Raw genomic sequence first — 27,346 nt, 5'->3', positions numbered from 1 at the left:
TCTCTCCTCTCTCTCTCTCTCTCTCTCTTTCCTTCCTTCCTTTCTTTTTTTTTTTTCGAGACAGGGTTTCTCTGTATAGCCCTGGCTGTACTGGAACTCACTCAGTAGACCAGGCTGGCCTTGAACTCAGAAATCCACCTGCCTCTGCCTCCTGAGTGCTGGGATTAAAGGCATGCGCCACCACCGCCCGGAGGTAGGGACCATTCTTACATTTAGGCACTATTTTATAAAACATTCACCAGTGGGAGAGGAGGTAAGGGTTAAGAGGTCACAGATCATGGCACTATCCAAGAGGGAGGAAGTCATTTTAGGTCAAGCTGCTTTAAAAGCCTCCCCAAAAAACCAACCAACCTACCAATACTGGCCTCCCTCTGTCCTCCACCAAATGGTGCATGGTCTGGGGTGTGGCTCAGTTGCAGAATGCTTGCCCAACGTGAATGAAAAGAAACCCTGTGTTCAGTCCCCAGCACTGCATAAATCAAGTGTGATGGGGCATACTCGTAATCCAGCACTCAGGAGAGGAAAGAGGGTCAGAAAAACTCCAGGACAGCCTCGGGTTTGAGGCCAACCTGGGCTATGAGTTACCCTGCCTGCCTGCATGTCTATCTCTGTCTCTGTCTCTGTCACACACACACACACACACACACACACACACACACACACACCTCTCAAATGGTGCTGACATGTGCTAGTTTAGTCCTTATCAACATTCTAGGTATCCAATGTGAAATTATGTTGCTATCTGACCTGACAGGAAATTGGGAGAGTTACAAAATTCACAATTTCCTAAGCAGAGCATCCATCATCCGAGTGCAGTGGCACTAGACTTTGGTGCAGAGCCTTGCACTGCCTCACTGAGATACACTTCCAGCCCCCAAATAAGACCAATCTGTGTTTTTTTGGACTGGGATTTTAGGCATGCTCCCATACCTAGGGGAACATGTATGATAAGTCAGAACAAATCATATTACTTTCTTTCCCACTGAACAGCTATGTGGTTGCCACTGCACCATGACAAACAATGTTACGACTTGACAGCAAACTGAACAAACACCAGTGGAAAAGCAGACTTCTGTCAGATTTTACTGGCTAATGAGAATATGAGATATAAGAAGAAAGAGAAAACACCACAAAACACCAGAACTGAACCCACGTGGCATTTTCTCAGAAAACTGGGAATCGTTCTACTTCGAGATCCAGCTGTACCACTCCTGGGCATATACCCAATAAATGCTCCCCATACCACAAGGACACATGCTCACCTATGCTCACAGCAGCTTTATTCATAATAGCCAGAGACTAGAAACAACCTAGATGTCCCTCAGCTGAAGAAGGGATAAGAAAATGTGGAGCATCTCCCCCATGGAATACTACTCTGCTATTAAAAACACAGACATCATGAATTTTTCAGAAAAATGGTTGGAACTTGGGAAGGACATGCGTGGTAGGTACTCATTTCTAAGTGATATTAGCCATAAAGTGCAGGTACCATGCCACACTCCACAGACCAAGGAAGCGAAACAAGAAGGAAGGCACAGTGAGGATGCTCGGGTCTCCCTTAGAAGGGGAAATTAAATGGTGTAGCAGGCAGATGGAGGGAGGGAAAGCTATATTTATAAAAACTCTACAGTCTACTCAGGAGATGAAAGTAATTTATTTTATAACAAAATACATAAAACCACATATAAAGTATGACTATTTGTACCTTATATGTTGACTATACTAAAATTTGTTAATTTAACATTAGTTAAAATAAACATTAAGTTACTTATATTTGAAAATATCAAGTACATGATTGAAGTGAGCCTTTCTCCCCAGCAGACATTGCACTTCAGGAGTACATGATAACACAGGCCCACTCCAATGGAGAGCCAAGGGCCTGGCTGGAGATGCGGCGTGGATGGAGGGGCCTGGCTGGGTTAGGCTCCAGCTCTCTTCAACACCAAACACTAGGTCTTCATCTTCTGACTCTTGGGCCATTCTTGTGCTTCCCTTTTAGTCTGAAAATGAAGAAAAAAAAAAGCATATTAAATAAGTGATTCCAAGGAGGACGTGATGCAGAGGACGGCACACCCACCTGGGGTATCTTGTGTAAGCTAGACAAAACCCAAGTCTCTTTAATTCACGAAACAGCACGCATTAACAAAGCACATTTAGGTTAGGGCTTGCTGAGTACTTTGTAAGAAATGAGCTCCCACTTGGTTGATGTGGGGTCTTTTCATACTTTCACCTTCAGGTGGCAGGGCACCAGGCAATTCATGGCCACCTATGCCAGCCCAGCCCCTGGCTTCCCAGCTCCTTGCCTCAAGCCCAGGCATTACAGGGAAACTCAGGCAGGAAGAGTGAGAGAGAACTTGAGAGTGGGGAGAGCTTCAGGGAGGGCTGTCACTGCGCTGCCTTTGCTGAGGGCCTCTATGGAAGGCTCTGGAAGTGGAGAGAGACTGAGGTCATCTTTATTGAGCTTGGGTGAAATGAGGCTGAGCTGGTGAGGAGACCACAGGACTGTACACATTCCCCTGACTCAATAGGAAAGTTAACAGTTTATTTCAGGGGAAGAGCCACTGGGCTGGCTTTGAACTCATTATTCTAAGGATGATCTTGAAATCACGATCTTGCATCAGTTTCCTGAGTGCTGGGATTACTGGGAACACGAGTCAGTCCTTCCAATCTGATTTCGGTTATTTAGACTTTGTTTAGGGCAGGTTTTAGTACACAGCAGAACCAAAGGGCAGGCATAGATATGGCCCCCATTGCAACACATGCTGGTCTTGAACTCTAGCCAAAGATGGCATTAAACTTCTGATCCTACTTCCATCTCCTAACTGTTTGGATTATCCACATGAGCAATGCTCAAACCCAGGACTTCTTGAGCACTCGGCAAGCACTCTCCCAGTGAGCTGCCTCTTCTCCATACCCACATCCTTCTCCACAGTGAAGGCACATCTCTTATCGCTGCTGAAGGCCAGAGTGCATGCTAGAGTCACTGCTGATACAAATTCTTAGGTTTGGGGCAAATATTTAAAGATATGTCTTTAGAGTATTATACAGAACAATTTCAGTGTCCATAAGACATGCTCGTGGGAGAGAATGGACTATGTTTTTCTTATAATGTTTCTGGTGCTTAGCATTATTAGGACTGGCTTTGTAAAGTGGGTTGTGAGTTCTCTCCCTCCCTTACTTCTTCCTTTGGGACTAGGTCTTATATATTCTCGATTGGCTTTATACCAGCAAGCCCCAAATGGCCCTGAGCTTCTGATACACCTGTCTCCATTTCCCAAGTGCTGAAAATGTGGCGTGCTTTCTCTTATCCGATTTATGTGGAGGTGGAACCCAGGGCTTCCTGCATGCTAGGTAAGCACTCTTTTTTTTTTTTTTTTTTTTTTTTTTGTTTTTGGTTTTTCGAGACAGGGTTTCTCTGTGTAGCCTTGGCTGTCCTGGAACTCACTTTGTAGACCAGGCTGGCCTCGAACTCAGAAACCCGCCTGCCTCTGCCTCCCGAGTGCTGGGACTAAAGGCGTGCGCCACCACGCCCGGCTTAGGTAAGCACTCTTACTAAATCTATCAAGTGAGTTACGCTCCCAACCCCCAAACTGGGAATTGTTTCTAAGTTTTCAAAGAGATGATGGAGAACTGTTAGAATTTCATTCTTAAACATTTGGTAGGGGCTGGTGAGATGGCTCAGTGGGTAAGAGCACTGACTGCTCTTCCAAAAGTCCAGAGTTCAAATCCCAGCAACCACATGGTGGCTCACAACCACCTGCAATGAGATCTGACACCCTCTTCTGGTGTGTCTAAAGACAGCAACAGTGTATTTATTTATTTATTTATTTTTGAACGCTTCACGAATTTGCGTGTCATCCTTGCGCAGGGGCCATGCTAATCTTCTCTGTATCGTTCCAATTTTAGTATATGTGCTGCCGAAGCGAGCACGTGTATTTATTTATAATAATAAATAAATCTTTGGGCTGGAGCAAGTGGGGTTGACCGAAAAATTCAATTCCCAACAATCACATGAAGGCTCACAACCATCTGTATAGTATAGTCACATACATAAAATAATAAATCTTAAAAAAAAAGGTTTGGTAGAATTTACTAGTTAAATAATTTGATTCTAGTTTTGTTTTGTCTTTTTTTTTTTTTTTTGTGTGACAGGGTTCCTCTGTGTAGCCCTGGCTGTCCTGGAACTCACTCTGTAGACCAGGCTGGCCTCAAACTCAGAAATCCACCTGCCTCTGTCTCCCAAGTGCTGGGATCAAAGGTGTGTGCCACCATTGCCTGGCTTTTGATTCTAGTTTTTGTTTGTTTTTGCTTTTTGTTTAAAGACAGGGTTTCTCTAATATAGTCTTGGCTGTCCTGGAACTTACTCTGTAGAGCATGCTAGCCTTAGATCTATTTATTTATTTTGTGAATGAGTGCAGTGTTATTGTCTTCAGGCACACCAGAAGAGGGCATTGGATTCCATTGCAGATGTTGTGAGCCACCACCATGTTGTTGCTGGGAATTGAACTCAGGACCTCTGGAAAAGGCAGCCAGTGCTCTTACCCCTGAGCCATCTCACCAGCCCCTACCATGCTAGTCTTGAATTCAGAGATCCACCTGCCTCTGCCTCCCAAATGCTGGGCTTAAAGGTGTGTGCCACCACTGCCTTGCCTTATTGTTTTGATAGATAGAAGTCTCAATTCACATTTTAAAAGACTTATTTTGTATATGTTTGTCTATGTGTAGATATGTGCACTTGAGTGTAGGTGCTGTGCAGGTCAGAGGTGTAGGCGGTAGAGATGGTTGCGAGCCACCTGATCTTGGGTCTTATGCTGAGCCATCTCTTCTGCTAGTTTCTGACTAGGTTTATTAACAGGAAGCAGACAGGGTTTGCAGGTGCAGAGAGGGAGAAGCTGGGTATTTAATTCCCTTCTCTTTTTGTCTGGCTATAGTCTGATAACAGCTAAGTCTATGACCACAACACTAGAGTTTCCATAGAAAGAAAGAGTATCATTCCTTAGGTCCTTTTGAGTCCTGGGAATGGCTCTAGCTTTGCACAGTTCCTGTCTGTTGCAGCATCACTTGGATTCCATGTGCTTGTGAGCAGCATTCTCTCCGACTGTGTCATAGCCCTTAAGGGTCCTTGAGTGTAGTCCTAGTCCTTATAGGGTGTTAGGAGAATAAATGGCACAATGCATGCTATCACTTAAACCTCAAGCCAGGTCCTCCATTGCCCCCTTTGCCCTTCCCCTCTGCTTTTCTGAGACAGCATTGGCTGTTAAGGTGAGACTGGTCTGTACCTGCTGGTCATCCTGCCTCAGGCCTCAGTTCAAAGTCATCCCTACTCTACCTGGCCTGCTCTGAACTTCAGGACTTCTTTTGGCGCTCATGGAAGCCTCTTCAAGGGTTACTGCTATTGAGATAGAGTTTCACATAGCCTGTGCAGGTCTCAAATTAGTTATGTTGTTGGACTGGTGATGCACCCAGCACTTGGAAAGCAGAGGTAGGGAGACCAAGAGCCAGAATGGACACATAGTGAGTTCAAGGCCAGCCTGTGCCACACCAGACCGTACCTTCCTCCCAAAGGAAGTATAACAAGAGCAGCCTTGTAGCTGAGGCTGGTTCGGAGATTCTGATCCTCATGCCCTCATTTCCTAAGTTCTAGGATCACAGTGCAGCCAGCAGGCCTGGTTTTAAGGACTGATTCCAGGGCTTCATGCCTGAGAGGCAAGTGCTCTACCCACTGAGCCACACACCCAGCCCCAGCCCTGGGCCTGACTCAGTCATTACAGGCGGTTACTTAATAAGCTGTGATTTCGCTGTGGGAAGTCATGAAATGATGTTCAATAAAGGGTGGTTTAATGAACACACATATCTCTACTGCTAACTTTTACTCTAACTGTGATCTATATTAGTGAGAGGATTTGGCAGCAGGCCTCATGTAAGACCAAGTTTTGAGACAGGTTAAAATTGGATATTAATTGGATTAAAAATTTGGATATCCAATTAATATTTCTTTAAAAAACCTTAAAGGTCAAGCAGATTGTTTCGAAACTTTTCTGATTAGGATTCAAGTCAAGCTTTAAAGATTACATTTTAAAATACTTTCTGTGTATTGTTGGCATTTCTAAGTATTAGAAAGAACTTAATTTTAAACTTATTTCTTGTAAGCTCCCCTCCACCCCACCCCACCCCAGTTTTTTGAGACAGGGTTTCTCCATGTCAAAGAGAACCCTGACTGTCCTGGACTCACTTTAGAGACCAGGCTGGCTTCGAACTCCCAGAGATCCACTCTGCCTCCAGAGTCCTGTCTGTGATCAAAGGTATGCACCACCACGCCCAGCTTGAAATTTTTTCTATACATTTTCTCCATATCTTGTTTCTGTTTGTTTTTTGAGACAGGGCTAATGGTGCATTTCTTTAATCCCAGCAATTGAAAAGTGGAGACAGGTGGATCTCTAGGAGTTCCAGGCTTAGTGATCTACACAGATTTCCAGGCCAGCAAAATCTACAAAGAGAGATCCTGTCTTAAAAGGGGGAAAAAAATAAAAAAGAAATAAAAGCAAGCCAGTCGCCAGCCAGCCTCCAGTACCCTCCCAACTCCCTGCAGTTCTTAAAATTCCACTTCTAACGGACTGGAAAGCATTATCCCACATTTCCTATCTTTCCTCATGGGGAGGGTCTGTCATCCAGTCTGTTCCTATACCTGTCAATTCTCCTCCTTCAATATATTGTGAATTCCTGTTGAATTGTGAAATAGATAACCGTGTTTCTGCTTCCCCAGGGCTGGAATTACAACCATGGACCACCATGCCCAGTTGAAACTATTTTTTTTTTAGAGATATAACATACATGAATGAATCTTGAAGACACTATACTGAGTAAAATAAACAGAAAGATAACTCTAAATTAGATAAATTCCTGTGAGCAGAGAGTAGAATGATGGTAACCAATGGCTGGAGGAGAAGGAAAGGGGAGTTATTTCATGGTAAGAATTTAGTTCTACAGGATGGAAAAAAATCCAGAGATTTTTCTTATAAGATTTTTCTTATAAGATTGTATATATTTAACACTACTAAGCTATACATGTAAAATGGTTAAGATGGCAGAATGCACATTTTGTATTACAATAGAGAAAAAAGGAAAGTGGAAGTTTTTAAACGAAACACGTTGAGATGGTCTTGGGGACACTATGCGCAATGCCAGCATTAGGAGGCTGAGGCAGGAGGATCAAGGAGAGCTCAAGGCTAGGGGCTGCCGATGCGATGCTGCTCTGCCTGTAGAGTGCTTGCCTGACACTAACAAAGCCTTGTGTGGTCCCCAGCACTAGCCAGGTACATCGGGAGTGGCAGTGCACCTGCAGCTTCAGCACTTGGCTGACAGAGACCCGAGGCTGTGCTCTACACAAGTGTCACATCATCCTTGGACCCCGAAGACCTTGGAGATGGGTGAGAAACATACATATTGGAAAATGTATTATTTCCTGATAGTTACTCGAATTGTTATATCATTCATATGTTTTGCTATATATTTTTTATTTTATAGCCTTCTATACTTAACAGCAAAGGTGTTTTTACTTGGAATACTGCCATTTAAAAATTCCCCCAAGGTCTGGGTGGTGGTGGCTTACATCTTTACGTCTTCATGTCGGGTGGATCTCTGAGTTCGAGGCCAGCCTGGTCTAGAGAGTAAATTTCAGGACAGGGCTATACAGAGAGAAGCCTTGTCTGGGAAAGAAGGAAACAGAATCCCTCCATGTGGTGAGTACGGTGGCTCATGTCTGTCATCCCAGCACTGAGGCAGGGGTTCTGCTAAGAGTTTGAGGCCAGCCTGCTCTTCACAGTGAGTTTAAAGCTAACTATAAAATGACACCCTATCTTAAAAACCAAAGTACCAAACCAAAGCAAGCCAAACCAAACTAAGCCTTCCTCAGTACTATACACAGGGCAGGATGGTGCGAGCCCATTCCCACAGATCTTGGGCAGGCTCAAGCATGGCCTTTTCAAGAGGCTAGACCTTCTCAACCCTCCATCCTTCCTACAGAATATACCATGCTTTTACATCCTGTATAGTTAGTTCGATGTGTCTTGCAGGAAGGGTCTTACTATGGAGCCTAGACTCCTTGAAATGGCAAGCCTCCTACCTCTGCCTTCTGAGTGCTGGGACTTCAGCACATCAGGCCTAGCTCTTTACCATAGCTCTGGATTTCAGGCAAACCCAGGGCCTGGTGCATGCTGGGTTAATGCTCTACCACGGAGCTCCATCCCCGCCTGCGTGAGACACATGAAAGCTGCATAAACGTGAGGAGTTCCTGTGTAATGTCTCAGTATGTAACGGTACAATGTTCAAATCAGAGTGAGTCCCTTATAATGCTTATGGTGAAAAGAAGAAACTTCAGTCTATTTTTGTATGTTGACTTCTAGTTTATCTCCCTCCATCTGCAGTGCAAACAGGGGTTTTCTAACCCACCGGCCTATACTATTACTTAGCACAAAGGAAATGAAGGGATGTGGCGCGGATCTGCTACAGCAGACACTGCTCAGTTCTATGTGAGTCTGGGCGCGAGGTTTGAGCGTTGCTACACAGTGTCTCTCCTAGGTCATATGAAAGAGCATACAGGACAATTGGGCTAGGTCACGGCTGGAGCTAAACCAGGAAGCATGCTCCTTTACCAGAAAGACAATGTACCATTCTAAGCAACAGTCCAATCAGGAGGGCACAGAAGTACCACATTCAGTTGTGTGAAATGACACTCATTTTTATTTAGACCCTATGTAGCCCTCCCTGGCCAGCCTGGAATTTTCGAAAATCCTTTTACCCCTACCTCTCAACTGTTGGCATAAACATGTGGGATTACACTGTATTCAATCCCAGTTATCACCCAAAGATGTGCATGTTGGGGCCTTCCATGGGTGAACTGTTTTCTTCTGATTGTGTGTGTATCACCTAAGCTGGCCTTGAACTTGTGACCAGGCACCCCTGCTGCAATGACAGGTGTGTATCATCATGTCTGCTATTGGGAAACGTCTGCCTTTGCTCACATATTAATTATAATTTATGCTACTTTGTACTTCATTAGGATTGAATACATGATTTCTTATCTACCTAACATCTTATTCTCATTTGTTACTACCAAAATGTGAACAAGTGCCAAGTGAGTAACGGTAGCTTCGATAGGTTGATTTGATTCATGAAATGATGAAGTCTTCATTTCCAGATAGTTCAGCTAGTGATGTGCTATTACTAGTACACTAGCGAAGCTTGAACTTCGAGAAATTCTATTAGAGTGGATTATAAGTTTCTAATCTATTACCAACTCTTGATTAATATGAAGTGATTAGTATAACATGGACCATCGGTTAACAGGTGTGCCCATGGTCTGTTTGTATATGGGTTAGATACCAAATTAGATATTTTAAAAGAAATAAACAATATAAAGAAATATAAATGCAATATACTAGAGAATGGGTGTGGTTCACAAAGGCAAATTATTCACTGATGGACCCTTTAAAAACTTTTCTAACTCTGAACAGACCATGGATAACATTTTTGGGCATAATGATTCAGATATACAAGTAGCTATTCTTTATTTTCCATTTTAGATAAACAGCGGAATCTCTTTTATTCTACCATCCTAATAGTTTTTGGCCCTTCAACCATACAATGGCGCTATGTGTAACTAAGTTTGATATGCCTCCTTCAGTTATTAACACAATTAACCTTTTAAGTAAGAAGAATCCCTGGACCCTGCCCAAAGAGAGGTTTCTGAGATCCACCGCCCCTGCCGCCTGAGTGCTGGGATTAAAGGCGTGTGCCATCCCTGCCTGGCAGAGAGGCCTTATTTTAAATTCACCACTCACATAAGTTCTTTCAGATGAAGCCAATTTCCATTTATTTATGTATGTAGCATTACTGAGACATACTTAATGATTATCTTTTATTACTGTGAACACTGCCTTAATTATTATGTACTTGTACTTGCTTAAGCTAATTATATTTATAATTTTATAGAGAAACAGTACAAATTAATAAAAATACTTTAATTGGTACAATGTTAACAGGTCCCCAAGTAAACTACTCCACCTTCTGTAAGGCAACAGAGAGCTGCTGTAGAAACACAGACCAGATTAACCGGGGCTCCCAGAAGTAACTCATTAGTCCCAGGGGGGGCTTGGAGACGATCAACTGATAAGACAAAAACCTTTGTGTCATCCAGACGTAGCCAGCTAAGGCATTAATCTATAACTCGGGGATTCTAACACAGTAAGAAAGTTTGTTAAAATGAGAAGGAAGAGTGACTGATAAAAGCAGACAAAGTAAGCCTGCTGGATTACTGCTGGCATCCAGAAAAAGAGCTGGAGATTAAGACTCTATTAGTGTTTAACCAGCACAACTTCTAAGGAAGGGAAGACTGTGTTTAGTAGACATAATTACTCTGTTTTCCAACGCTACAGGCTAGGGCGCAATTACGGATTTCTAAGGCTTCACAGGTAGAGCCCAACTTCAAGGAGTTCCAGTAGGTCTGGGTTTATACGGACAGAACACGAGACTGTCTGGGATCATTTGTCCCTTATTCCCTCATCCCAAGCTCACTCAGAAATCTATTTCAAAGGGCTTAAGACTAAACTATATATGGAAGAGCCTAGAGTAGTATTTCTAACTTTAGAAATAAAAATTAAGTCGTTCTTTTTTCTCAGATAGGTTCTATCATTGTGTAGTCCAGGCTGGACTGAAACTCACTATATAATTCATGCTGGCCTCAAACTTAAGGCTAGTCTCCTGCCTCAGCCTCCCGAAGGCTGAGAACACAGGTGGGAGCTAGCACGCCCAGCTGAGCTGCGGGTTTCTGAGTGAGAGACTCCCATGGGTGTGGCTAGCTGCGCAGGCACTGCTGACTCTGTTGCAGATGCCTCGCTTCCCAGAGTTTAGTTCCCTACTAAGAAAAGAGCGCTGTTTTAGGAGCTTCTTAGGAGAGAAAGAACTGATTTCTTCCCCGACAGCAAGTGTGTGCTGACGCAGTGGCTGTGCAAAGAATGTACAGAAGGTGTCTTGAGACAAAGGGCCATGGTGATGTCAGAGGCAGGAAGGACCTATGAGCATGCTCAATGGATGGGGTGGGGGGCGCACAGTGCCCCCGGCTGCCCCTTAAGGAGAGTGCTCAGAGGACTTGCAGTTCTCCTTGGCCCACATTTCTGTGACATGGACCCTTATAGTAGGGCTCATTTGTCTGCTGTAGACTGAAGGTCTCTGTCATCTTCAATGGGAAGCTAAAGCATGCTTGCATCTGTAAGCCCAGCATCTGCAGGCAGACAGGCATGGGGTTGGAGGCTAGTCCAGCAAAGCCTATCTGTGAGACCTTTCTCAACAGCCAAGGGCTGGAGCTAGAGCTCAGAGTGGAATCCTTACCACACACAATCGAAAGGAGTTTCAGGCCCTAGCACAGGAGGAAGAAGGAGCTTAGGTTACATAACCACAAAATAGCTTCCATACCACTGATCTTGAGAGGCCAGGTCTGAGTGTGTAAGGAGAAGGCTGGGGTCACAACTCCTGTGCTCAACTCGTTTTTATAAGCATCTAGAGGACTTAATTTCTTTTTAAAGTTCAAGGGCTCACTGAACTAGAATATCAACTTGCTATCTTTTTTTTTTTTTAAGATTTATTTTATGAATGTGAGTACACTGTAGCTGTCTTCAGACACACCAGAAGAGGGCATCTGATCTCATTACAGATGGTTGTGAGCCACCATGTGGTTGCTGGGATTTGAACTCAGGACCTCTGGAAGAGCAGTTGGTGCTCCTACCTGCTGAGCTGTCTCTCCAGCCCTTTGGGCAACCATCTTGAAGTAATTGCCCTGTCTGTTGCCTCCTTTTGACTTCTTTTTATATTATTTGCTGAAACACATAAATTTCAATATTTCCTAAAGTGCTTTCTATACACGTCTCCATCCCTGTCTTCAAGTCAGGACTTTTACTCCACACTTCAGGCTGGCTTCCAGTTCACCATGTGGGTAAGGCTGGCCTTGAATTCCCGAGTGACCTTATTCTGCCTGCCACATTCTGGGAGGACAGGTGCGCTCTCCAACGCCCTTGTTGGTTTTTGGCTATCCAACCCCTTTACATTTTATTTTAAACATTATCTTCACGTTTTTCCTCTCTTTTCTCCCTTATCTTCGTCGCCCTCTTTGCTCCCTTCCCCTAAATAATCCTCTCTCACGTGGAAAAAAAATATTTTGAAAGCCGGGCGTGGTGGCGCGCGCCTTTAATCCCAGCACTTGGGAGGCAGAGGCAGGAGGATTTCTGAGTTCGAGGCCAGCCTGGTCTACAAAGTGAGTTCCAGGACAGCCAGGGCTACACAGAGAAACCCTGTCTCGAAAAACCAAAACCAAAAAACAAAACAACAAAAAAAATTTTTTGAGATAGGGTCTCATCAAAGTTGAGCACACTGGTTTAGAACCTACAATTCCCCTGCCCAAGCCTCCGAAGTGTCTGAGAAGGCAAGCACATACTGGTTAGCATGGGCTGTGTTTAGAGAGACTCAGAAGACAACATTTTATAATCAACAGGAGCAGTGCTATTTTCTACTCTTTTTACTGTTATGCAAATTAAAAATGATTCTCTGGGGAGGCCACTCATTGGGTAAAGTGCTTGTCTATCTGTCTGTCTGTCTGTCTGTCTCTCTCTCTCTCTCACACACACACACACACACACACACACACACACACACACACACACGCGCGCGCGCGCACGCACACAGGGTGATCTGAGTTTGGACTCCTGGCATCCACTACAGCTGGATGCAGTGGCACAAGTCTAGAAGCTCAGGGTCCTGGCATGAGATGGGAGGTGGAGACTGAAAAACCCCGGGAAGCTTGAGGGCCTGGAGCAATCAACAAGAGCCCCAACGTTGTCTTCCAACCCCTCATGTGTATGTGGCTCACGTGGCCCCAGTGAACATGCACAGACACAGCCACATCGAGTTCATACCCAAAATGCAAAAATCAGGCAGAATAATTTTCTGAGTCCCTTGTAATTTGTTCCTATAGGTGGGAGAAGGAAAAATGTAGACTTAGGATAATTTCTAAGCAAGTTCCATATGCTAATTAGAAACATAAAATCCAACTCTCATCTAATGTATACATTTAGAAAATAGATTAATATAGACATTGCTAGACCTTTGCATAATACTATCCAAATTAGTTTAAAAGAAATATGATTGAGAAGAAAAAATATATTTAGTGAGAAGCAGAGCTTACAATTCTAAATGTTTTTAGCTGTACTTACAAAGAGCGTTGGCTTGGGTATAAATATATTCTCTTCATGTTCTCTCGGCATATTCAACATCTTTGCTTGACTTTCTGTCACACTTTTTGATTCCATTTTCGTAAGAAATAAGTTGTTCTCAGAATGTTTACTACACATATTAATGATGATCTGCTTCATAGCTGCAAATTCCTGTTGATATGTGAAAACAAGAAAGCAGTAAGTATGATTTTGGCAGACAGACTAATAATGATTGACATTAAAGCATTACTTTAAGTGCATGAAATATTTGAATAATTATACCATACATAAGGAAAGTTGTGAAAGTAAAACACTAATGTATAACAGTAATGGACAGGATTCTTTTTTCTTCTTTTTCTTCTTTTTTTTTTTTTTTTTTGTTTGTTTTTCGAGACAGGATTTCTCTGTGTATCCCTGGCTGTCCTGGAACTCACTTTGTAGACCAGGCTGGCCTTGAACTCAGAAATCTGNCTGCCTCTGCCTCCCGAGTGCTGGGATTAAAGGCGTGCGCCACCACGCCCGGCTCAGGATTCCTAAAATAGTAAATATGACATTACTTTTAGCGTTATAACTAACTTTTTTGTTTGTTTTGAGACAGGATTTCTCTGTACAACAGGCCTGGGCGTTCTGGAACTTACTCTGTAAACCAGGCTGGTCTTGAACTCAGAGTGACCTGTGCTCTGCTGGTGGTTGCTAGTTCTTCTGTATATTAGAGTCACACACGAAGCTTCAACAAATACCCCATGATGGGTGTGTGTCACAGGTATAGATGGTGACACAATTGCTGTGGAATGCATCTGGAGTTCTACTGCAGTGTTCTGCAGATTTTTGTTGAGTAGATGGGTTAATTATTCTTTAATTGCTAGAAATGGAACCCAGGCCTTGTGCATGGCAGGCAGTCTTAGCCTGATGAGGTTCTCCTCCATCTTAGGCCATCCAGACATACTACCTTGTCAAGTCGGAACTGAAGGAGGTGGAGAAGGAACACAGAAGAGGTCTGTGACGGCGAATTCAGTCAGTCAGTTTCACACAGCTTTAGCACTGCTTTAGCTGTAGGTTTACACATGGAAAACGGAGATGGCTGGAGTTGCCATTTCTCATTTTTCCCGCCCTGGGGATTGAGTCCAGGTCCTGGCGCATGCCAGCCCCAGGTACTTCACCACTAAGCTACACCTCATCCTGCCAAGTTGCCTTTCCAAATTATTTATTTCTTTACTTATTTGAGACAGTGCTGTGCTATAGTGTCATTACTTTGTAGCCCAGGATGGCCTGGAACTCAAGACAGTCCTAGTGCTTCACACTGTTGGGATTTTTGTTTGTTTGTTTTTTGAGACAGGGTTTCTCTGTGTAGCCCTGGCTGTCCTGAAACTCACTCTGTAGACTAGGCTGGCCTCAAACTCAGAAATCCGCCTGCCTCTGCCTCCTGAGTGCTGGGATTAAATGCGTGCGCCCCCATGCCCGGCTACACTGTTCGGATTTTAAGCACACGTCACTTGGATTTTAGTTTGCCTTTTGAGTGAAAAATTAATTATGCTGAACTCTGAAGAATTTAGAGTGAACTTACAACCACATCCTTTCAAGCCTCTGACTTTCCTCACAGCCAGTCTTTGGCTAGTGGATGCTTATGATTACTAAAACCGATACATCAAACCCAAATACCTGGAGAAATGGTGAGCAACCTCATTTATCTGTAGAATAATGGTGGGCTCTGCTCTAGGCAATTCTTTCCTTCATGCCAACACATAAAACTTAGGGCAATAGAAGGATGCCTTGCTCCCTGCTACTGATCTGTTTACAGACGTCAGCGCTGTGTCAGAGCAAGTCCCTACAGGCCTCTCTTTTCTGGCTGTCATTAGTTCTATTTAGAACCACCTAGCTGGAGTAGATATTTTAAAACAGACTGTGGGGTTTGAGCCACGCTGCCTTCCTAACTCCGGGGCCAGGGGAGGAGCTGGAACCCATAGAGCTGGAGTCCTTCCTTTCTCCTTTCTGCAGTGCCTAAAACACACAAGACAGCGCAAACACAATCACAATGATCGGGGCCGTTCTGGAACCGTTTTGCTTCCAAGATCGTCTTATTTAATTGATGGTAAAGAATGCAGCACTGATTTATTCAATCGCAACAGATTTTACTTTATTTTTTTTTTTCCCTTTGACAAGGTCTCTGATAGCCCAGGCTGGCCTCTAATTTTCTTTGTAGGCGAGGATGATTTTGGACTTTTGATCCCCCTGAATGCTGGAATTACAGGCTTGTACCACCTGCTTCTGTGGTTATGTGTTTATGGACAGCACCCAGTGCTTTGTGTAGCCAGGCAGACTTTTTACCGACTGAGCTACAGCCTCAGCCTCACGGACAGCTGAGCTTTTGCGCTACTCAATGGGAAAGGGAAAAGGGCGTTTCCCTGGTCAGTCCAAACCCCAGTCTCTCTTTTGCGTTTGCTGGTGTATACAGAAGCAGGCTCAAGAAACAGATTTTCCTTGATGTTGATCAGATGATTAAAAGGGAGATCAATGTCTTTGTTTCACCTAGACTATGATTAGCACAATTTGGGAAGCTAAGATCACAGTGCCACTTTCATCTGAGAGCATAACAGTAGTAACATGGTCTCTGAAATCCAGAAAGAACACTTTAAAAGCAGCCTAATAAAATTCCTATTAGGATCACATTGTTACTGTGCACACCAGAATAATGCTTACAAGATATTTCTCAGCTCTTTCATTTTTGGCTTATATGCTGAGTCCTTAACATATTAACATATAGCAACATACATTTTTTACTACTTACACATATACATATATACATGATGTTTATTTCAAATAGTGGCTCATTGTATATCCTTGGTGGGCCTGGAACTTGCTATGTACAATAGGCTGACCTTTAACTCACAGCTCTCTGACTCTGCACTAAAAAAACTAACAAATTAATTACTTGTGTGTATGCACACACTAGAGGCCATGCTCGTGCTATGGTTTGTGTGTGGAGGTCCTGACAATGAATTTAGGTTCTTAGGCTTGGCAGCAAGTGCCTTTACATGCTGAGCCATCTTGCTGGCCCCTGGATTCTTTCTCTAATACTTTACCAATACTCAAAGCCATGGCAGTTATTTAGGCTCATTTTTTAGAGACAAGGTCTTACTATGTATTAAGTGTCTCAGGGCTAGCCAGGCTGATGCGGAACTCGCTATGTAGACAAACACGGCTTTCGACTTGTCTAGTTTCTTTTGCCTCTGTTGAGTACACCAGGCTTTAAATTTCTACTTGTACTTGACTTTTTTTTTTTTTTTATAAAAAGTTTTTCTTTTCATACTTTCTGCATTTTTCTTGTCTCACAGATGGAAAGTGCTAAGCAGTGTCTTCTTATTGTTAGCTGTTTTTGTTTTTGTTTTGTTTTGTTTTGGACAGGGTCTAATATAAGCGTAGGTTTCCCTGCCTCAAATTCAACTGTGAATTTAAGGCTGATTTTAAACTTCTCTGACCTTCCTGCCTCTCTCTCACAAACACAGAGATGAAAAGCATATTCTACAGTGCCTGGCTCATAATTATGCTGTTTTTTGAGATTATTTTAAATTTTTGTAAATATTAGTTTTTAAAAAAAGATTTGTTTATTTTATGTATGTGAGTACACCGTAGCTGTCTTCAGACACACTAGAAGGGGGCATCGGATCCCATTACAGATGGTTGTGAGCCACCATGTGGTTGATGGGAATTGAACTCAGGACCTTGAGAAGAGCAGTCGGTGCTCTTAACCACTGAGCCATCTCTCCAGCCCTTTCCCTGTCTGTGGTTTTGAAGCATGGTTTTATGGTGTGGTTCAGGATAAATGAGGATGTTCTGCATAACCCAGACTGGGCTCAGGATCTTTTTGCTTTCGCTTTCTGAGGGCTAGGATTATAGGCTTACACACTAACATTAGTTAACGGGACACATTTTCTACTGACTACTGTTAGAACTGACTCCTTACTGTTATTCTGAAACTTATTTTATTGGGTATATTGGCAAGTTTTATCTTCTATCTTTTCCTCCCCTCCTTTCCTCCCTCTCTCCCTCCCTCCCCCTCCCTCTTTCTGTTCCTTCCTTCCCTCCTTCCCACCCCAAGACAGGGTTTCTCTGTGTAGCCCTGGTTGTCATGGAACTTGAACTCAGAGATCCCCCTTCCCCTGCCTCCCAAGTACTGGGATTAAAGGCGTGTGCAAACCACCACCACCGACTGGCTGTTGTATCCTCTCTTTTAAGGCCTCAGCCAGAGGATAAGATGACTCTGACTAGGTCAGAGTCAGCTGTCTCTATTGTGTAGGCTTCAGGACTCCAGAGCTTGGCAGCAGTAGTTTTGGCCCACTGAATCATCCCACCAGCCCAGTTTTATTCTTTCGTGGAATCATTTCTTTCTCTATTACCTGTCAATAGACACATATTCATTCCCTAACCCTGATCTTTCTAATCTTTTCAAGTCCTGTTCTATTATGTAGCTCAGGCTGGATGTGGAGTTTCTGTGTAGTCCAGGCTGGTATGAAACTCTTGATCCTCCTGTCTCTGCCTCCCTGATGCTGGAATTACCGGTGTGTATAACCTCATCTGGTTTACTTTATTAATTTTCTCAGTGTCATGGGGAAAGTATTGTGCTTTCACAGTATAACTTCTATGTCATATAAATCAAGTTTATGAAGACTATGAGGTATCGGATGGGTGTGCACCATGTTAGCCAAACGTCATGCCTTGGTTTTAGCATCTCTGGAAACCATCACAAAGCTGTGTTCATTGCTTATGTTTTGGAAAGATTACTTTCTGCAGTCTCTCTGAAGAAGCGAATGTTAGTAGTTGGCACTTTCGTTCCCGTCCCAGTGGCTCATCACCCCCCACATCAGGGAGGCGGTGTGTCTGTCAGCTGTGAAGATGTGCTTGGTGCTGTACCTTTCCCTCTTGTCCTTATAGTTTCTAATTTTGATTTCTAATTTATGAATGAAGTAAAGTTTACATGGTTTCTTTTGGGTCTTAGGGGCTGTTTGCTAGAATGACAAGGTTCATCTGAAACAGATGGTTGAAAAAAATCAATATCGCCATTTGTGTGGGCACGATGATCTTTCTAGCACATCTCACTCTAGGGCAGACCTCTTCCCAAAGAGTGAGTGTCCCTTCATTCTGTCTAACTCTAGCTCATTCTTGGCTGATGATTAATTTAGAAAGGCATTTCTGAAAATAAAATAAAAAAAAACACCCTTCTGTTTTTCTGGCATGTAAAGTACATACAATGATTATAATTAGGAGAATGAATGGGGCATTCGCTACATTAACAAATGAAGAACTATTTGATTACACAAATAAAACTAAGGCTAAATCAAAGATAAACCAAAACAAAAAACCCTATCTAGTAAGCTAGGTATGGCATCAATCCTGACCACTTAAGATGCTAAGGAAGGAAGACTGAGAATTCAAGCCCAGCCTGAGTCACCTTTGGAGATCCCCCTTTCCCCCCAAAACACCCCCTGCAGCACAGCACTCTAGAATGCTGCGCAGAGTGAACGCTGAAGAGCTGCTTATGACATTACTGATGTTGGTGACTGTTACTGCCCAATCTCTGAGAAACTGCTCTCTTGAATCCTAAAGCACACATCTTGGTCACTTACTATTAAGGATCCACACAGAGCGGTGGCATGTTAGCACAGCTCAACTGCCGAGCAGCTGCTTAACGGTATTGCATAGCTGATGCCAATAAATTGCTCAAAGTTGTAAACTCTGCAAAGATGTTGGCAAGGAGACACATAGATAGCATTTCTCGATGAAAATAGCTCTGACAAGTATAATACAAACTATGTGCTCCCCTGGAGTACAAGGAAGTGCTTTTATATATGAGCAACGACATGTCAGGACCAACAGGCTAGACAATTCTGTACATCTTTGGCTTTAGGTTATACAGGGTAGAAATCAACCTGGCTTTAAGTCAAGAACATACTTTGCATAAATTTCATTTGAAGGTATATTTTAACTTATATTGTACATTTTCATTTACTTGGATTTTTTGAGGCATGGTCTTTCTACGTAACTGTAGAGGATCTCAAACTCACAGTGTAGCCCAGGCTAACTGTAAACTTGTGGCAATCAGTCTGCCTCGGCTTCAGTATCTCCAGCGCTGGGATTATACCTGTGAACCATCATGCCTTCTTTTAAAAGGAAAGCATTTTGCTTTAGAAAATTTCAAAGACAGGAAGGTGGGCCAGCTGGCCATAGTGGTGCATGCTCTTAATCTAAGCCCCTAAGAGGCAGAAGCAGGTGGATCTCTGTGAGTTCAAGGCTAGCCTGGTCTACACAGTGAGTTCCAGAGAGCTAGAGCTATGTAGTGAGACCCTGTCTCAAAACCAAAAACCAAACCAAAACACCAACCAAGGAACCTATCAACAATCAAGGAAGCAACAAAAAGGAAATAAAAAGTAGAAATTGGTCTAGAAAGATGGCTCAGTGGGTAAAGGCACTTGCTGCTAAACCTGAGGTCCTAGCTTTGATTTGAAAGACCCACAAGGTGGAAGGAGATAACCAACACCCACAACTTGTCCTCTGACATCCACACAGTGATTGTGGTATCCACCTACTTCCCCACACAAAATAAATACAGAATTACAAAACAATTAAGAGGGGGCTGGAGAAATGGCTCAAAGATTAAGATTTCTAGCTGTTCTTCTAGAGGATCCAGATTCAATTCCCAGCACCCACATGGTGGCTCATAATGATCTGTAACTCCAGTCCCAGGGGGGTTGACTCCCTTTTCTGACCTCCATGGGCATGAGATATGCAAGTAGTGCCCAGACATACATGCAGGCACCCATACACATAAACATTTGAAAAGGAAGTGAAGAGTGCAGCATGCTGGCCAGCTGGGTTGTTTTGTTTTGCTTTTATTGGTCAACTTGACACAAGCTAGAATCACTATGATTCTATTATTGATATGATCCATTACTGAAGAGTTGGGAAAATGCCTGTATCTATCTGACAAGCCTGCTGGTCATTGTTTTTAAAAGTTAGTGATTGATGTGAGAGGGCCCAGTCCATTATTAGTGGAGCCAAAGTCAGGGCACAATGTTCATAGGCTCTATAAAGAAGCAGGATGAGCAATGCAGTAAGTGGCCTTCTTCCATTCTCTGTACCCAGTTCCTGCCACCAGATTCCTGCTCTCAGTTCCCTGATGATAGATAGAGTGCGACCAGAGAGTTGCAAGCTGAAGTCAACCCTTTCTTCCTCAAGTTGCTTTTGGGTATGGAGTTTTATTAGAGCACACTGAATGCTCTGTTCACTACTTAACTTCTACACTAGTGTACACCGCTGCTTATCATTTTATTAGTTAGTTACTGACTAATCTACTCACGTATTGTGGGGGAGTGTGCATGCATGGGAGCTCGGTGCCGGTCCTTGCTTTACCCCTTGAGATCGGTTTCTTTACCTGCATGTGCCAGGCTAGGTAGGAGGCCTGCACGTTTCTGGAGTTGTTTCCCGTCTCTGCCTCTACCCTGCAGCAGGAGCCCTGGGATGACAAACTTTCACAGGTTTGGGGGCTTCAACTCAGGTCCTTATGCTAAAGCAACATATGCTGTACCCACTGAGCCATCCCCCCAGCCGCAACCTTTTTTTTTTTTTTTCTTTTCAAGACAGGACTTCACATTGTAGCCATAATGGCTTTGCTACTCACTGTATGGTCCAGGCTGGTGGGAAACTTGTGGTGTAGACTCCTGCTTCAGACATTTGAATGTGACGCTATCAGGGCCAGATTTCAAAACTATTTTTTCAAAGCTTTAGTGAGCCAGATTTCATATGCTACATAATTCTTTTATTTAAAATGCTCAGAAGTTTTTAGGACATAGAAATCCCTACAGAGGCTGACCTAGGGTTTTCACCTGACAAAGGTGTGCAAGAGGTAAGCTTTCGGTATACTATGCTCAATTCTGAATCGGACATGTGACATAACCCCCTTTTCCTTCTCTCCATCACCTTTCCCTCTGTCCCCAACTCCCTGTAGACAAGGCTAGCCTGGAATTAGCTAAGTGGCCCAGCCTGGCCTAGAACTTACGTCCTCTTAGCACCGCTGACTCCTGAGTGCTGGGATGACAGGCACCAGCACCATGCCTGCTGACAGGCACTTCAGTGATAATGCGCTCTGCTTGTGAGCGGCAACTCTGAGCCACATGTGCCGCTGGGCTCTGTGATTTACAGTCCTCAGCCCAATGTGTTGTCAGTGTTCATGGGGAAAACTTATCGTCACCTGCCTTGTACTGTCAGCATAATATTAACCTAATTACTGGAGTGGCCGGTGAGATGGCTCAGTGGGGACAGGTGCTGCTTACCATGGAACTTAACAGCTTGATTTTAATCCTGGGGTCCACATGGTGGGAGGAGAGAACCCAATTCCACAACCTGCCTGCTGACTTCCACATGCATGCCTGGTAAGTATAAGTATTCTTAGAACATCCGAAGTTTGCCACCTTGAATGTTTGGTAAATTGTTTTCAATGTATTTTCATTTAGCATATTTAAAAATATGGTGAATCTACTGAAACATAACCCACTCTAAGTCTAGGAGTATCTGTATTTACAGGTACCGTTACTCTTGTATTAAAAAAAAAAAAGCCTTTTTTAAAAAAAAAAAAAGGAAAGAAATCTGATTGCTGGTGGGGCGTGGAGACACAAAACACAAACTTTAATCCCAGTACTGAGGAAGTGGAGATAAGAGGATGAGGGTTCAAGGTAATTCTTGGTTCCAGAGCTCAGTGGCACCTGCCTAGCATATGCAAAGCTCTGGGTCCCCTACCCTGCCCATGTAAATTTAATTAAAAGTTACTTATTCCAGGCGGGTTGTGGCAAACATCTTTAACCCCAGCACTTGGGAGGTGGAGGTGGAGGTGGAGGTGGAGGTGGAGGTGGAGGTGGAGGTGGAGGTGGAGGTGGAGGTGGAGGTGGAGGTGGAGGTAGAGGCAGATGATCTCTGAGTTTAAGGACAGTCTGGCATATAGAGTGAGTTTCAGAGCAGCTGGGGCTGTATAATAGAGAGACCCCAGCTCTAAAAGTTACTTTTTCCATATTCTAAGACTTCAGTTACAAAAGGAAACAATAGGCAAATAGCTTTTATATGGCAAAGTGTCAGAAAACAGTATCAGCATATGCTTCAGAATTCTCCAGCCTGACTTTTCAGTGGGTCATCTCATTTGCAGGGCAACCTCACCTTACCACTGGCTGTGCCGCACAGTGTACAGAGTGCGGGAAGAAGAAGAAGGAAGAGGAAGTTCCTGAAGACAGGGACTAGTATCCATTGAATCTTTCCAATGTGCCAGGCTTCATGTTGTCTATTATATAAGAAGTAGATACCATCTCAGTTTTTAAAATGAGAATCAGTAGGCTGGAGAAGTCTAGCCAAATTCATTTTGTTACTAAGAAGAGAAAACAGTATCCAACTGCAGGTTTTAAAGGTAGCTCACATGATTTAACCCAGACCTACACACAATTAAATACTCCCTCTACACACCCATTTATATGTATTCAGTCATCACACTGTATTCCACAAATACATACACTTATTATGAGTCAATTAAAAAAAAAGACATCTCCTTTGACCATATGGCTACTAGCTCAAGCTAGAAAAATAAAGACAAATTATCAATTTAGCTTTTCTCTACTGAGCTACAGAAACAAACCAAAATCAATTCTGCCCCCACCCCATCTGCCAATAAAAGCAAAACCAAGTCAAAGGCGTCTCCAGCCTTGGATGAGTCGCCTCCTTAGAGCTGCTTGCTTTTCTTTCTGTCCTATCTTTCCTAGACACCCAGTCCATCCAGCCATCCCTCTGAGGAGAGAGCAGGGATGTTTAACCGTCTTCACCGTGTGCTTCAGATCATCGTGTAATGTTTCTGTTGCCTCTGTTGATCAGGTTCTAGCTCCTCATCTCAGTGTTCTGAGATGACGCAATGATGTGTGGTGCTGTGCTCCGTACATGACAGAGTGACAGCAATGCGAGGTGACTGGATCACTTCCATCAGTGATGGTGGGAGAGAAGGCTAAAGTGAACAAACTGAGGTGTGAACACTTTGAAGAAGTGTGAACAGTGAGGTGTGAAGACAATCAAAGACACAGTATGGACACAGTAAAGTGTGAACACACTAAGAACACAGTTAAGTACGAACACATGGAAATATGACTATACTGAAGCATGTCCGTCCTGAAGCATGGACAACCAAAGCATAAATGTATATAAATACATGTATACTGAATTATGGACAACTGGTGTGAACTCACCAAAATATGAACACACTGCAGAATTATGGGCACACTGTAGAAGTAAGTGCGGGCCCTCTGTAGACGCTCTGATGAACTCTGCTCTGGCCACTGACTTTGCGTGGCCCGTCCTTACACATTCATTCAGTTGTCTCTACTTCTGATCTTTATTGGTTTGGCAGAATCTAAAAGTTCTTTGATGTTTTTTCCCTCTGTGATTCACCTTCAGCACCAGTTTTAGCTTTTAACCCTGATCCTCCATTGTGAACACTACAGTTTGGAATGTAGCTTACTTCAGGGTCTATACTCTTTGACCTCTATTCAAAACATTCCATTCTTGTCGTCTCAGTTTTAGCTTCTTGATATGTTAATGATATGTTCAATCACCTATTAGGTTTACATCAAAATAGCACCAATATCGTTAGTTCTGACCATAACCTACTTACTATCACTGCTAGTATTTTCTCTTTGCTATTGTATATTTCAAGAGACTTGGAGCTTTTTAGGTGTGGTATGTGTGTGTAGGTGTGTGTGAGAGAGAATGTGTGTGTATGTGTATCTTTTGTCATAAGCTACTATCATTCAAAGGGCGTCATAGAAAACAGAGGGTTAAAAATGATGGCAACAGGTCATTTACTCATTTCTTATTAACAAAGATCAGGGCTGGCAAAACCCGTCAGTGTGTAGAACTGTCTTCGATGCAAGTGTGACAACCTGAGTTTTATCTGTATCACCAGTGTGGAAGCGCTGGATGTGGGAGTGTACATGTGCATAGCCAGCACCTTTACGGCAAGAAGGGAGGTGCAGCCAGGACAACTGCTAGCACAGCAGATACAAAAGACTTAAGGTGGAAGGTAAAATAGACTCCCCCAAACTGTCCTTCGACTTCCATATGTGCACACATCATGTATGTCCACCAACCTCCACACAAACCTTAAAAAAAAAAAATCCAGACAAGTGTACCTATTCTTTTAAAATATATTCAATAAGCTCTTAAAATACATATTTTGTTCTTTAAAAACAAAACAAAAGATACTCCAAAGTTGACAAGTTTCTACAGCACTTAACAGATATGAAAGTGTAACAGAAAGCCAAAATGGTATTTATACAGAGATAAAATATTTTTCTGATGAGATATTCTATTGCTTCATATAAGACAGAGCTCTCCGTGCAGGAGACAAGAAAGGTATTAAAGAATGTAAAGACGGTGTTGAAAGAGTGTGGCCAAAGCACAACAGAGCAGTTGGGACCTACTTCTACCATGGTCTCTAAAGTGTAGACGGAACGGTCCAGAGACACTCAGGAGGCTGGGGATGCTGGTGCCCTCTGTAATCCCAGCACTGCTGAGACGGAGGCAGGACACCAAGTTTGATGCCTGTCTGGAATACACAGTGAATTCAATCTCAAGGTGAGTTAACCCTGCGCAGACTGGAAACGGAGAAGCGCTGCTCCTGTGAAGTGGGAATTAGCACCACACAGCTCTCTAGGAGGCCCACACGCAGTGAGTGAAGGCGAAGGGACTGTATGGTAAGACAGAAACAGAAACATGCTGTATCCAGCCAGGCAGGATGGCGAGCAACCTTTTGGCTTTCTAGTCGGGTGCGAGGGACTGAACTCAGCCCTCATTCTCAGAGGGAAACACGTCACTGATGAAACCAGCTTCCTAGCCCCTAAGTATCAATTACTCTTTAGAGAAGATGGCTACTGGGTGTGGGGAGGGGGCGGGGAGTGATCTTTTTCAGGTGTTTGTTTTGGTTTTTTGTTTTTTTCGAGACAGGGTTTCTCTGTATAGCCCTGGCTGTCCTGGAACTCACTTTGTAGACCAGGCTGGCCTCGAACTCAGAAATCACCTGCCTCTGCCTCCCAAGTGCTGGGTTTAAAGGTGTGCGCCACCACCGCCTGGCTTTAGTCAGTCTTAAATTATGCTTTTGTGGTGTGCTAGGGGTTGAATGAGGGCTTTATGCACACTAGACAAGTACTTTGCATTGCGGTGCAAGCTTTAACAAAGTTGCTCAAGCTGCAATCCAGCAATCCTCTTGTCTGAGTATCGAAGGTTATAGGCCCATGTCACCGTCGTAAACAAAAAGATTCTTCTTTTGAGTTTTAGATGGAATAAGCAAAAGGCATGGAGGGGTAACTTAGAGCCTGACTTTTAGCTGTCTCTGTATTCCAGGTATACTTGGTTGGAAACATTCTGTAACTGTTCTCTAATAGGGTACTCAGTACAATATCCTTGACTTGAAAACATTTAAAAGAGCTTAAAAGAAGAATTTATAACTGCTCAAGATATATTTATCCCTTGAGTATCCTCTGTCATGAATTCACAGACCTTTATATGGGAAAAAACTCTTAACTCTGTGTGAGCCTGCGGATGTATCTCTGGGGCAGTGCCTGAACACTGTTCAGAGTCCCACCCAGACATGCTAAAAGACACCCCTCCTGCCCCTCTCCCCCAAGAAAGAAGAACAAAAAACAAGACAAAAACACAACAAAACCAAACCAACCAAAGCAACCTTACAGGCAACTATTAGGTACTGTATGTGCGAGTTTAATAAGTTTTCAGTGTAGCGATTCTTTTCTTTCCCACTCACTTATACTTGTTTAATTTTAATGTTTTGCATATGTTTTACTACTGACTTAATATTTAACTTGTAACAAGCACAATCCCTGTTGATTAGAAATGAACAAGCCTGAGAGCAGTTATGGTTTTCATTTAAGGGAATATGAGCTTACCTACTTGGTGGCTTTTTCTTTCCAGTCATGCTGAATGTACAAATGTAACTGAATAGGTGTAGAAGAGGAAACAATGTAACAAGGGATTGCTAAGGAAAGGAACTTTCCACAGGGAAGTATGAACCAAAAAGGGTCACACACAGACAGAAATATGCAATTTGTGGGGGCCCTTTATGAAGTGGAGTGCCCAAGGGGCACGTGGGATGTGAAATGCCCCTGACATCTTCCGAGAAATCACAAAGAACATATGAGTTAGACTCCGGGAACATAAACATGCCTTCAAAGAATGATAATTATACCGTGACTTCACTTTTAGGAAAGCTGCCTAACTGTAGGGTTTGTTTCCTTTGCTAGGTGGCATGCACTGCGCCACAAGTGGGTTATCTAGGGCAATGGAGGTCAGCTCATCTCTCAACTCTGTGCGGCTTTGTACTCTCTAGGGGATTAGTAAGGAGTGAGTGATTATATACTAGTTGACGTGATCATGGGGTCCCAGAAACTTCACTGACAGAAACACATAAATGGGACTGCAGACATGTTAGGTCTTAGATGTTCTACAAATGCTACAAATTTCACAGACACTTGATAAGCAGAGGCTGCTGCGGCTACAGTTATCAGGTCTTGGGTTTTAGTAGTAGCCCTGTGCTAGACAAACCTTCCAGACATGACTTTCTATTTGCTACTTTCAGACAGTTCTCTGAAATTGTTCTGGAATATATCAGTTTCTGTACTTTTCCAGTTAAAACGCTCCCAGTAATCAGAAAGAAACAGTTTTGGAGGGGGAGGAAATGAGAATCATATTAAATGCTAGTTTCTAAAGCTATCTGATAGCAGTTAGTGTGATTACCACTAAAAGATTTTAAGAGTGCATAAGAAATTCTAAGATCAAGTCTTTTAAAGATTTATTTATTATATGTAAACACACTGCAGGTGTCTTCAGACACACCAGAAAAGGCCGTCAGATCTCATTACGGATGGTTATGAGCCACCATGAGGTTGCTGGGATTAGAACTCAGGACCTTCGGAAGAGCAGTCAGTGCCCTTTCTGCTGAGCCATCTCTCCAGCCCCTAAGATCAAGTCTTAAGAACAAATGCAGATGTTTGTAATTT

General features: G+C 43.2%; 1 protein-coding gene and 1 non-coding gene across 4 annotated transcripts in view; both read right to left on the bottom strand.

The window, feature by feature from the left end:
- Positions 1–1,684: 1,684 nt before the first annotated feature.
- The window catches only part of Pibf1 (progesterone immunomodulatory binding factor 1), a 159,496-nt gene continuing 133,834 nt past the window's right edge, over positions 1,685–27,346 (bottom strand). For all 3 annotated transcript variants that reach the window (XM_021181398.2, XM_029468942.1, XM_021181399.2), the window contains exons 17-18: positions 13,260–13,430; positions 1,685–2,000 (exon numbers count right to left, since the gene is read on the bottom strand). In XM_021181398.2, coding sequence (XP_021037057.1) covers positions 1,950–2,000; positions 13,260–13,430 — 222 coding nt within the window. In that variant the 3' untranslated portion in view covers positions 1,685–1,949. The remainder of the gene's footprint in view (positions 2,001–13,259; positions 13,431–27,346) is intronic.
- Positions 3,824–3,930, bottom strand: LOC115029366. The gene has a single exon (XR_003834917.1). It is a non-coding gene; the product is annotated as a U6 spliceosomal RNA (small nuclear RNA).

The sequence above is a fragment of the Mus caroli genome, chromosome 14, assembly GCF_900094665.2.
Source record: "Mus caroli chromosome 14, CAROLI_EIJ_v1.1, whole genome shotgun sequence".
Lineage (NCBI taxonomy): Eukaryota > Metazoa > Chordata > Mammalia > Rodentia > Muridae > Mus > Mus caroli.
Note: the sequence above shows the minus strand (reverse complement) of the source record. Positions and strands in the feature narration are given on the sequence as shown.